An 11,038-nucleotide genomic window follows, 5' to 3' on the forward strand; every position below is an offset into this window, starting at 1 on the left:
AATCATTTCCTGAACCATAACAGACTAGTAATACAGGTGGTTCAGATACTTCTACGGCTACAATTAACAGGGTCTAGTCCAGTAATTTCACATTAGGCGGCATATCCACGAAATCCTCGCCTGACCTAGAAATAAGCCTTACTGGCCCCATGGGACAAATTGGTTATGAAATGCCTCCCAAACCTTGGTTAAATTTATGACCACAGGGAGGCACTGTAAAACAAGGAATGCCACTCACCATCCCGTTCCACAAGGCTACTAGGGACTAGTCCACTACTGGTCCTTAGCCGCTATACTTGCTGACCTACAGTACACCCTGAAAGGAATTCAGGGTGAAGGACAGGATGCGCCACTCTGTGCTTTGAGAAAACAGGCCCTTAGGTAGTTAAATATGACAGGAAAATTTTTTATGAACCCAAACTCTTGCATCTTCCCATACTTAGAAAAGCCCTAAAATCTTGAACTGAGATACCTGTTCCTCATGGCTAGCAGTAACCTTCTGCTGAGACATATGCTGGACTGCACATACCATTTAGCCAAAGTCACAGATATACTGGCCTCTCCCACTACCTCTTGGGGTCAGTTCCTCAGAGCTATCGAAGGCTGAATTAGACAGCTGATTCAGGGAGGGAGGGGGAAAAACGCTCTATTTTAGAGTGTTGAGTTTCAGGAACTGTTTTAACATCAAAGGGGAGCCTACCTATGGCAACCAATGTGATAGAAGCATTTGGACAGCTACTTGGATGTTTTTAAAAACATGTTCACCCCCCTTACTTCATTGAATCGCCACACCTACTGTGCATTGAAGAGGTATTTTTAGGACCTTCTAGTACTTTATACAGTTAAAAAACAAAATTCAACCCAGTAAATTTCAAAGATCTAATTAGCTATAAAAGGTTCATGAATCAGGCAGCATTCCACCTCTCCAAAGGGCTACAGTAAGGGAAGGGTATTTAAAGGCAGGACATGGAAGTCATAAACAGTGAAAAGGAGATTATTTTAGGCATAGGTAACCTACCCATGGGGAATGAAAGGCGTCTATATAGCAGATTATCTCATCTTCCTTTGGGGGCAAGAGAGAGCCCATGTGACAGATTGCCTCATTGGTGCTGACCAAAAAATTCCTGACCGACTAGTTAAGACTACATTTCTGGGGGAGGTTGAAAGTTCAGCTAGGTCAGGTATTAATCCCCGGTTTGGGGGCTTGTCCTAGCAATGTGACTCCATTTCGAGCCTATAGTTTTCTAACAATAGCAAAGTTGAAACAAGGAGATCCAGAGAGATGAAGTGACCTGCTAGAATCACAAAGCAGACCAAAGATCACTTCATTCCAAATCCCCTGGCGTTCCCCCTCATAATGCTGCCTTTATATATAGAGAGAGAGAGAAATGGGTCTGGGAGTAGGTTCCCTTCCCTTTCTAAAATTCGGAGAACATTTAGGAGCCATCTGCAGAGTTTGGGGGTGGAAATGCTCTCAGAACGAAAGGATGCATTTTCCCGGTTGTGCCTCTCTTACTGCTCCTCTAACACCCTTTCCCTTTGTGCTTTTTTAGCGCGAAAAGTTTCTCAAAAGACCAGGTGCTCTGAGGCGCCTTTAGAACTACATTTCCCACAATGCCCCAGGAGGCACCACGTAGCTGGAGAACTACATTCCCCGAAATGCCAAGGGGCTTTTTAGAGGCGGATAAGCTTCCACTCCAAATCCAAAGATCCAGTTTACCCACGCTATACCCCAGATATAGTCACCTCTTTCCCCTTTCCTGCCAGAGACTTCCGTTCCCAGCTCGAACTTCCGACCCCATTCTTCTCTCCGTGGGAATGCTTGGGAAAAAAAGGTAATCAGAGGGTAGGGCGCATGCGCTGACCGGCACCAGGTTTGGGTTGTGAGGGAGGCCTGCCGGTCCGTGGGCGCATCCCACCTCGCGCGTGCGCAGACGATAAACCAACGCCCCAATATTGAGGCGCGGCTTTAGTGGCGCGTTTTAGTGAAGTTGCACGTGAAGAACAGCTGTGGCCGGAGCCCGGTGAGTGCGACCCGAGACCGGGGCTCCGGGGCTGTACCCGGGACTGGGTTGCGGCGGCGGCCGCTACAGGCGGGACCAGGGCGGAGCCGCGAGGCCTGGCGAGCACCAGTAGAGAGGGCTCCGACGTCGCGCGGCGGGGAGATTAACTGGGGACTCGGATCCTCGTTGCTATGCAACAGGGGGCGTCGTTAGTAGGTAACAGGGGAGGCGCGCGTTTCCGGGGAGAAGAGTTCCCAGCGCTGCCCCGAGGTCCGGTCAAGGCCGGGTGGTTGTCAGGCCGGGGGACGAGGCCAGCGCTGAGCCCCTCGCCTCCGACTCCCGCCCACGGCCCAGCCTCCCGCGGCCCCGCTCCGAGCCCTTTGGGGTACCCCGAATCCCTGGGCCGCGCCGCATCCCTTGCCGGTGACGCCACCCAGCAAGCTTGGCAGCGGACACGCGGTTCGAAATAGCACATGCACGCTACTGACACCCTGTCTCGGGAAGGCTGGGTTCTGGGGAAGGCGTCGTGCTCCTGGGAGGCTGCCCCTTTGCCCGTCGCCCGGCCCCCAAACAGTTGCTGGGCAGCAGCAGCTGTCAGGGGTTTAGCGGGGGGCTGCCCCCACCTGCTGGGACGCTGACTTCATTCTTCTCAGGGGCAGCTTCACCCGGTCTAGCAGCTTCCTTTCCACGCACGTGTGCTTTTCGGGTGGCCGCTGCATATTTGGATCAACTTTAAAATAGCCTCCTCTCCGCACCTCTCCATGGCTCTCCATTGCCACCCTCACCGCTTCTTGGCGGGCTTCTAATACTCATTTAACAAGCATTTATTAGTCATTGTTCTGTGCTAGGCGCTGGCGATTCCAAGAAAAGCTAAGTCTGACGAGGAGGTGCTCGAAGTCTAATGGGGGAGCCAGGCATAGAAACTGGTAAATGATGCTACAATGCAGTGAGTGGTATATTGGCAATTTGTGTACTGCAACGTTCCTATAGATGTTTACAGTTTACAAAGTTCTTGCAGAAACATGTTAACTCCTTGCAGTAACTCTTAACCTTGCTTAACCCCATTTTACATTTGAGGAGACTGAAACTCAGACAGGTTAAGTGATAAGACAGAAGGTAGTGGCTTTTAGTGTGTGGCAGAATTGAGCTTGGGACAGAAGGAAGTCTAGAGTCCTCTGCCCAATGCTGCACTCTGGGGGCTTTGCCCAAAGTAGACTTTTCCTTGTGCTGCTGACCATTTGTGGCAGCTGTCCCGTTATGCATCAGAAATCCCCGGGGAGCTCTAAAAACAAAAGCCTGAGCCCCTCTCTGGGGAGGGTCGGAGTAAGGAAGCCCTGGGGTGGGGTGGGGCAGACCCTCTACCTTAAACCGGCTCAGGCCCTTCTGATGGGCAACCAGAGTCGAGAACCGCTGCTCCAAAGGGGCAAGTCCCTCAATGATGGGGAAATCAGAGCCGGCAGAGGGTACTTACTAAGTCAGCTGCTCCTCCTGCCACGTTGTGATTCATAGCGCAAGAGGAAGCTACCGGGAGGAAGGAGCCTTGGCAGGGGGTGTGGGGACCGCCCCCCACCCCACCCTCTTAGCAAACCACAGCTAAACATATGTGGCTCCTCACTACCACAGTTCAGTTTCCCCGGCTCAGCCCGTCCCTTCCTGAGTCCCGTTGCAAAAGTGGCCGGTCTAGTCCCAATTTTTTGCTGTCCTCATACGTCTCGCTGTAGAGCCATGACGTGTGAGCCCAGCAGGTGGGTCATCTTCTGGTGGGTGGCCTCCTCGTGGGAGTCTGGATAGTTAGTCCTCTAACTTTGTGATTGTTGATTTGGGGGCAGGACTTTAAGCACCTTGAGGGCAGGGACCATGTCTTACTGAGGCAGAGTGGAGGTGTGGAAGGAGCGAAAGGGCAAGGTTTAGATCCTGGGTTCTGGAGTCAAGTCCCAGTCCCGATGCGTGTACTTTAACAAGTCACTTGATCTCTCCAAGCCATTGTTTTCTGAGTAAAACGTGGAGAGTAGCAGTATCTTATACGATTCTTATAAGAGTTAAATGAGATGGTGAAAGAACAAGCACTTTGTAAATTATAAAGCAACACACACACTATACACACCACACACTGTACACACCACACACACACAGTTTGTTGTGGTTGTTGAGTGCCTGCTATTTTTCTGAGGTCAGGCATTGCAGGGGGTGAAGACGTTTAAGACATCCTTCCTCTCAGAGCTCAAGACTGCTTCGGCTCCTGACTACCATGGCTTCTCTTTGTTAAAAGTATTTGATCAGGGCTTCCCTGGTGGCGCAGTGGTTGAGAGTCCGCCTGCCGATGCAGGGGACACGGGTTCGTGCCCCGGTCCGGGAAGATCCCACATGCCGCGGAGCGGCTGGGCCCGTGAGCCATGGCTGCTGAGCCTGCACGTCCGGAGCCTGTGCTCCGCAACGAGAGAGCCACAACAGTGAGAGGCCCGCGTATCGCAAAAAAAAAAAAAAAAAAGTATTTGATCGGGCTGAAGTGAGGAGGCGTAATGGTGGTGGGTTAGACTCCACCACCTCATACGTCTCGCTGTAGAGCCATGACGTATGAACCCAGCAGGTGGGTCATCTTCTGGTGGGTGGCCTCCTTGTGGGAGGAGGGCTGAAGAATGAGAAGGATGTTGTAAAGCAGAAACTAACATACCATTGTAAAGCAATTATACTCCAATAAAAATGTTAAAAAAAAAAAAGAAATGAGAAAGAATCCTGTTAAAGAAAACAATTGGATGAAAGGGACGAGCCAGTAATCTGCTCTCTTATCTGCAAAGGGCACACTCCAGAATCCTGTTAGATTTGGTTTCCGGTGCCCTTTGGAAGGTCAGCTGGCATTGCAATGCCAGCCTCCCCGTGGAGAGTTTATTTCAAGGTCCCCCAGCTCCCCTCGCCTGGAGCAAATGGCCGCCTGAAAGTCGAGGCTGGCAAAGGATGCAGACGTCTGCCAAGGGGGCAGCAGCTCATGTCACCCTGACCTTCCAGAAAGGAGGACACGACATCTGATCCCTCCTGGTGGAGGTCCTCGGATATAGAATCCAACCCAATATAGCAACCCTGCTCTTTATGTCCCCAGTGTGGTCGTGACCCAGATAGACCAGGAACTGACCTATGCTTTCCTCATCTCTGACCACTGGCAGGCAGGAACCATCTGGTTCTCGATTTGTGCCAAAAAGAGTAGAAGGCTTCCCAGCCTGAGGTCGTTCCCTATGAACTGCATGTTTTGCGGCCCTGCTTTACCTACAGGCCTCAGGAGGGACTTAGAGCAGCTGTTTCTGGGCCAGAAAGTGCCCCGAGTGATATTTTTATAACCCCTTCTTGGACCCTGCTCCTTCCCACTAAACAAGAATGGGAATATCTTCTCTTCGCTCTCCTCCATCCTGATGGCTCCAGATTTCTGGCCGACTCCCGTAGTGCCCTGGTAACTACAAAAACTTCAAACACCTGGCTGCTCCTACCTCAGCGACATGGCTTCGCCTCTCTGCTCATCAGGTCTGAATCACAGAAACACCCTGGAACTGCAGGTTCATTTCTGAGCCTGGAAGAGAATGGGATTTGCTGGTGCCATTTGACTTTTCTCAAGCGTGGTGGCAAATAAGAAGTTGGGAACTGAAAACGTTTTTCTTGGCCGAATCCAGCGTACTTCAGTGAGTTGATACTTGTTGGATCTTAATTTGCCTACAGTATCACATTACAGATGAGATCAGAGCACGGAGTGGTTAGGTGAATTGTCACCAGTAATTCATGGAGTGGATTGGTAGATGTCAAGCTCATGAATAATCTATTGTAGGACTTTCCAAGTCGCTTCTGAGACTGAAGTTGGAGAGGATACAACGCAGTGCTGTGTGTGAGCGGGTCTGATGTCAGATGCACCTGGATTCAAATTCTGGCTCTCCCGCTTACTACTTATCCTCCCTCAGTTTCTTCATCAGGAAAATGGGGGATACGAACAATACCTAACTGATGGGTTGTTGTGAGGGTTACACGAGATAGGTGGCGCGTGGTTAAATTGCTGTTAATGATAATAATATCTTTCCGGGGCTTCCCTGGTGGCGCAGTGGTTGGGAGTCCGCCTGCCAATGTAGGGGGAGCAGGTTCGTGCCCCGGTCCGGGAGGATCCCGTGTGCCGCAGAGCGGCTGGGCCTGTGGGCCGTGGCTGCTGGGCCTGCGCGTCCGGGGCCTGTGCTGCGCACCGGGAGAGGCCGCAGCGGTGAGATGCCCACATACCGCAGAAAAAAAAAAAAAAAAAAAAAAAAAAAAATATCTTTCCGTAAAAGTTGTGCTTTAACTTCTTGCCTATGTTGGGGCTGGGGAGTTGAGGTCACCTCTGTATCAGTGGGTCTCAACTTTGCACAGTGGAATCCCCTGGGGCGCTTTTGCAGGTCGAAGCCCAGGCCACACCCAGATGGTGACATCAGAAGCTCGGGGCTTGGGGCAGAGGTATCAGAAGCTTCCAGGTGATTCCAATGAGCAGCCGCCTTCACTTCTGCGTTTTGGAAGCAGAAGCTTGGGTTTAACTCCTGGCCTTTGTCCTTGGGCAAATGCTTAATTCCTAAGTCTCAGTTTCTTCTCCTCTCTCCCCTTAGCGGCGAGGAGGATAACGCCCACCTCACGTGATGGTCCTGCAGAGCGAATGGCCTATGTGCAGTGGGTTCTTATTTGAGCACCTAACTGAGCCCTTTTCTTTACATCGTTACATAGCGGTAATCCTATTCGAGTGCTATTTTTTAAGGTTTTTTAAAATATAAATATCATTTTTATCTTAAGTAGATTATAACCTCCTTGAGGACGAAGCTGTATAGTCTTTTTCTTTTTAATAAATTTATTTATTTATTTGTTTGTTTTAATTTTGGCTGCGTTTGGGTCTTCGTTGCTGCGCGTGGGCTTTCGCTAGTTACGGCGAGCGGGGGCTACTCTGTTGCGGTGCCAGGGCGTCTCGTTGTCGTGGCTTCTCTTGTTGCAGAGCACGGGCTCTAGGCGCACGGGCTTCAGTGGTTGTGGCTCGTGGGCTCTAGAGCGCAGGCTCAGTACTCGTGGCACACGGGCTTAGTTGCTCCGCGGCATGTGGGATCTTCCCGGACCAGGGCTCGAACCTGTGTCCCCTGCATCGGCAGGTGGATTCTTAACCACTGCGCCGCCAGGGAAGCCCAAAACCATATAGTCTTATAATTTTTTTTTCTTATGCCCAAAGCACCTAAGACACAAAGGCAGGCCTTCAGGGTTTTAGAACTGGAATAAGCCTTAGAGAGATCTTCTCATCCACCTTAGGCATTGACTGATACTTGCTGGCTAGTTAATACGCAAGTGGTAAAGAACGTGAGAGAGGAACCCGTGAATGAGATGGTTGTGCCCGTCTGAGTTCTGCCTTTGTCGGCTAACAGGGAGGGGCGGAGGGGGGCGCTGGGGCCCGTCATGCTCGGGACAGTGGGTTTCTCGGCCGGTTCGGGCCCTCCGCTCACCCCGTGCTTCTTCTCTGGCAGACCCAGCCATGGCAGGCTCAGGCAGCGCCTCACCACGGGGCAAACGTGTGTTCACAGCCATCCTGATGTTCCTAGCGGCCCTCGTCCTCCTCCACTCAGCGTCATCCCAGTCCCATCGAGACTTCATGCCACCAGGCCAGCAGAAGAGGGAGGCCCCAGTTGATCTCCTGAGCCAGATAGGTCGATCTGTGCGGGGAACCTTGGATGCCTGGATTGGGCCAGAAACCACGCACCTAGTTTCTGAGGTAAGGAAGGTGTTCCCTGCTGTGGCTACACGCATTGAGGACAGAGGAGCCGTTGTTCATGGAGAGAGCCCCCGGTTCCACAGAATGAAGCCAGACAGCCCCGGCCTTTTGCACTCTCATTGTTTCATTCCTACCCCGGGGCCTTTAGCTCCACCCGCATCTTTGCCTTATTCCTGCCCTTTCTTGCCAGAAAGGTTGGGAAATGAGCCATCTTTATCAACCTACGTCACCGGTGACTATAGAGTCTGGCTTTGGTCTAAATCTGACCTAGAGGCTTAAATTGGCAAAATATCAAGACCTGAGTTCATTCTTTCACCTTCAGAGGTGGCGGTGAGGATGACTCAGGGCTCTTAGGCAGGGCTGTCCCTTCTGCCTAATGGCATCCCAAGCCTCCTGGTGCGTACTTTAGATAGGTTGTCCTAAACGGCTGAAACAATCATTTATAAAATGCATAATATAGAAGAGCTGACTGACTTCTTTTTCACTGAAACATCCTAGCCCTCCACCGCTGTTACTTCACACACCTTCATGATCGCCTGGGAGGCTAGGAGGACCCCAGTTTTACAGAGTGACTACTCCAGGGATTGGATGGTCACCCCCACATGCCCACGTTCATACTACCGCCAAAGTATTTCAGCATATCAGTTGAATTAGGGCCCAAGTGTCCTGGGTTCCAGTTCAGACAGGAAGGAGAAATGGCCCGCCGTCCATCCCCATGCACTGGAAGGTGGCTGTGGAAGGGACCCCTCCGCCAGGCTGAGAGGCAGGTGGAGATGTTCGTGGGCAGCGGTGGTGAGACTCAGAAGAGAAGAGCGTCAGTAATCACGGACTCAACCCATGCTCTGCTCTTCCCACAGACCTTGGCTCAGGTGATGTGGGCAGTCTCATCGGCCATCTCTGTGGCCTTCTTCACTCTGTCTGGGGTTGCCGCACAGCTGCTGAATGCCTTGGGGCTAGAAGGTGAGTGGCAGAGAATGGTTAGGTCAGCTGGAGCTTAGCCTGTCCCTTCCTGTTTGTGGGCATTTATCTTTTCAGGGTCTAGACTTTTCCCCGGCTGCTCAGCGTCTCCCAGGTCTCCCCAGAGACGAGCATAAGAGCAGGCTGCTAACTGCCGCCTCGTGCTAAGCCATAACATCTCATCTAACTGTCACCCACAGCCCAGAGAGTTACTCCCATTTCATAGATGCAGGAAGGGAACCAAGGGAACCAACCTCCTTCCTGACTACTTCCCTCAACCAAGGGAAGTAGTCTACCCACAGTCAGCTGGGACCGGAGCTGAGATTTAAGCTCCATGACCCCGTGGGAAAGGAGTTTTCCTTGGCGAGGGGGTGTGGCTCCTCCCGCTTTTGGTTCTTGACCAAACCTCTCCTTCCACGGCACCAGGTTGGCTGATTCTGTGACTCTCTCCCCTTCCAGGAGATCACCTCACCCAGGGCCTGAAGCTCAGCCCCGGCCAAGTCCAGACCTTCCTGCTGTGGGGAGCGGGGGCCCTGGTTGCCTATTGGCTGCTGTCCCTGCTCCTCGGCTTGGTCTTGGCCTTGCTGGGGCGGATCCTGTGGGGCCTGAAGCTTGCCCTCTTCCTGGCCGCTTTTGTGGCCCTGGTGAGGTCGGTGCCCGACCCTTCCACCCGGGCCTTGCTCCTCCTGGCCTTGCTGACGCTCTACGCCCTGCTGAGCCGGCTCACTGGCACCCGGGCCTCGGGGGCCCAGCTGGAGGCCAAGGTGCGGGGGCTGGAGCGCCAGGTGGAAGAGCTGCGCTGGCGGCAGAGGCGAGCGGCCAAGGGGCCCCGGAGTGTGGAGGAGGAGTGAGAAGGACGCCGGACGCTGCCACCTTCGTCATACCAAAGAGCCGAGCTGCTTCTGGGTCGCACAGCCCTCCTCCCAGCCCCCTGCCCCTTTCTTGCTCTGTCTCTGAACGCTGTCTCTGCACCAGCCCCCTTAGCGGAGAGAGAGAGAAAGACCACCCCCCCACTGGTCCTCAGGGGCCCTGTCCTCTGTGGTTCTCTGTCTGGGGTTGGTTCTCCTCACCCTTTCTCTGCTCCCCCCTGTCTCAGCCAGGAGAAAGTGGGGGGCCTCCCGCCAGCTTCTGCACCTCCTCTCGGGCAGACACCTCTGATCACTGCCAGGGGCCTCCCGTGACTCAGCGGCTGCCTTGCCTTCCTCCGACGCTCTTGCTCTCCTGTCCTTCTCTAGCTCCTCCCCTGCCAAGTCCCCAGCTTCCTTCCTGCTTGTTTTCTCCTTCTAGCCCTGTACTCCAACCAAACCACAGTCCCTCAGGGCATGCTCCTTTCCCCTTCATTGCCCAGCGTGGGGAAGAGGCAGGGCATTTGGGGCCTGAGGGGAAGGGAAGTGGGCCGGGATGTACATTGAATCTGTTACAAGTGCCTTAATCCGAGCCAGTGGGGCCCTCTGCCTGCTGCCGTACTGTATGTACGAAGCTGCCCTGTAGCTGCTTTGTGTCAAGAGGAAAGTGGTTCCTCTCAGAATCTGGATTTCCCTTCAGCCAGAGCAAAAGATGACTGCTTCGTAGGCTTGTGCCTGCAAGTAGGACCCTGCAGTGGCCATGAGATCCCCTGTGGGGATTTCAGAGACCCTGAAGGAGGAAGGAGGGTTCATCTTCCTGTCTGCGCAGCTCGGGCGGTTCTCCATCCCTCTCTCCATCGCTGCCACCAGGGAGTTCGCTGACCAGTCGCCTAGGAGGAGCGCAGAGCAGACAGCAGAGATGCACCTCACAGCCCCTTCCCTTCTCGTGCTCTGGGGCTGCACCCTCCCCACCAGGGCGGTCATGCTTCCTTCGAGGCTTTGGTGGAGGTGGGTGGCCTCCTCTGCCAGGCCCCACATGTGGTGTGAAGAGTCGGGAAATGCCCAGTTCTTACTGTTGACGTTGGATATGGAATCACAGCTGCAGTGAAATATATTTTTATCAGCGCTTGGTTGGTTTCAAATAAAGTGCACGCTATTTTATTATCTAGTTCCGGATCAGATGTATTTGCTCAAAGTCTGGCTTGCTTTGATTGTTCCCTCTCTCCAGCTAAACCCATTTCTGTGGAGCTGCTCAGTTTTCACGACTTCTCCCTGCAGGTGTCAGGTAGTGCGAAGCCGGGAGAAAGGAAGGGAGTGCGAAAGAAGGCTGGTACCAGTCACCCTTCCCTCCAGGGGTGTGAGGGATGAGGAGGGCACGCGCCCCCATTACCAAACTTGCAGGACTGACCAGCTCTGTGGCAATAGTGTGCTTGTGGGGGAGGGGGAGGAGGGTACCCCGTGCAGCCCTGTGTGCAGAAGTGGCGAAGGCT

The 11,038-nt window shown here is 53.2% G+C and overlaps 1 protein-coding gene across 9 annotated transcripts; it reads left to right on the plus strand.

Moving 5' to 3' along the window:
* The first annotated feature begins 1,728 nt into the window (after positions 1 to 1,728).
* TMEM109 (transmembrane protein 109) lies at positions 1,729 to 10,724 on the plus strand. Of its 9 annotated transcripts, none has more exons than XM_032641455.1 (5): positions 1,876 to 2,024; positions 2,852 to 2,929; positions 7,502 to 7,746; positions 8,604 to 8,706; positions 9,163 to 10,724. In XM_032641455.1, the coding sequence occupies exons 2-5, from the start codon at positions 2,905 to 2,907 to the stop codon at positions 9,552 to 9,554; spliced, it is 765 nt and encodes a 254-aa protein (XP_032497346.1). In that variant the 5' UTR covers positions 1,876 to 2,024; positions 2,852 to 2,904; the 3' UTR covers positions 9,555 to 10,724. The 9 variants fall into 9 exon arrangements, with proteins under 9 accessions (XP_032497351.1, XP_032497350.1, XP_032497346.1 ...); XM_032641458.1 differs by having other exon boundaries at positions 1,883 to 2,024; positions 2,852 to 2,949; XM_032641462.1 differs by lacking the exon at positions 2,852 to 2,929 and adding an exon at positions 5,514 to 5,668 and having other exon boundaries at positions 1,883 to 2,024.
* Positions 10,725 to 11,038: the final 314 nt, after the last annotated feature.

The sequence above is a fragment of the Phocoena sinus genome, chromosome 8 (genome assembly GCF_008692025.1).
Source record: "Phocoena sinus isolate mPhoSin1 chromosome 8, mPhoSin1.pri, whole genome shotgun sequence".
In the NCBI taxonomy this organism is placed as follows: Eukaryota; Metazoa; Chordata; class Mammalia; order Artiodactyla; family Phocoenidae; genus Phocoena; species Phocoena sinus.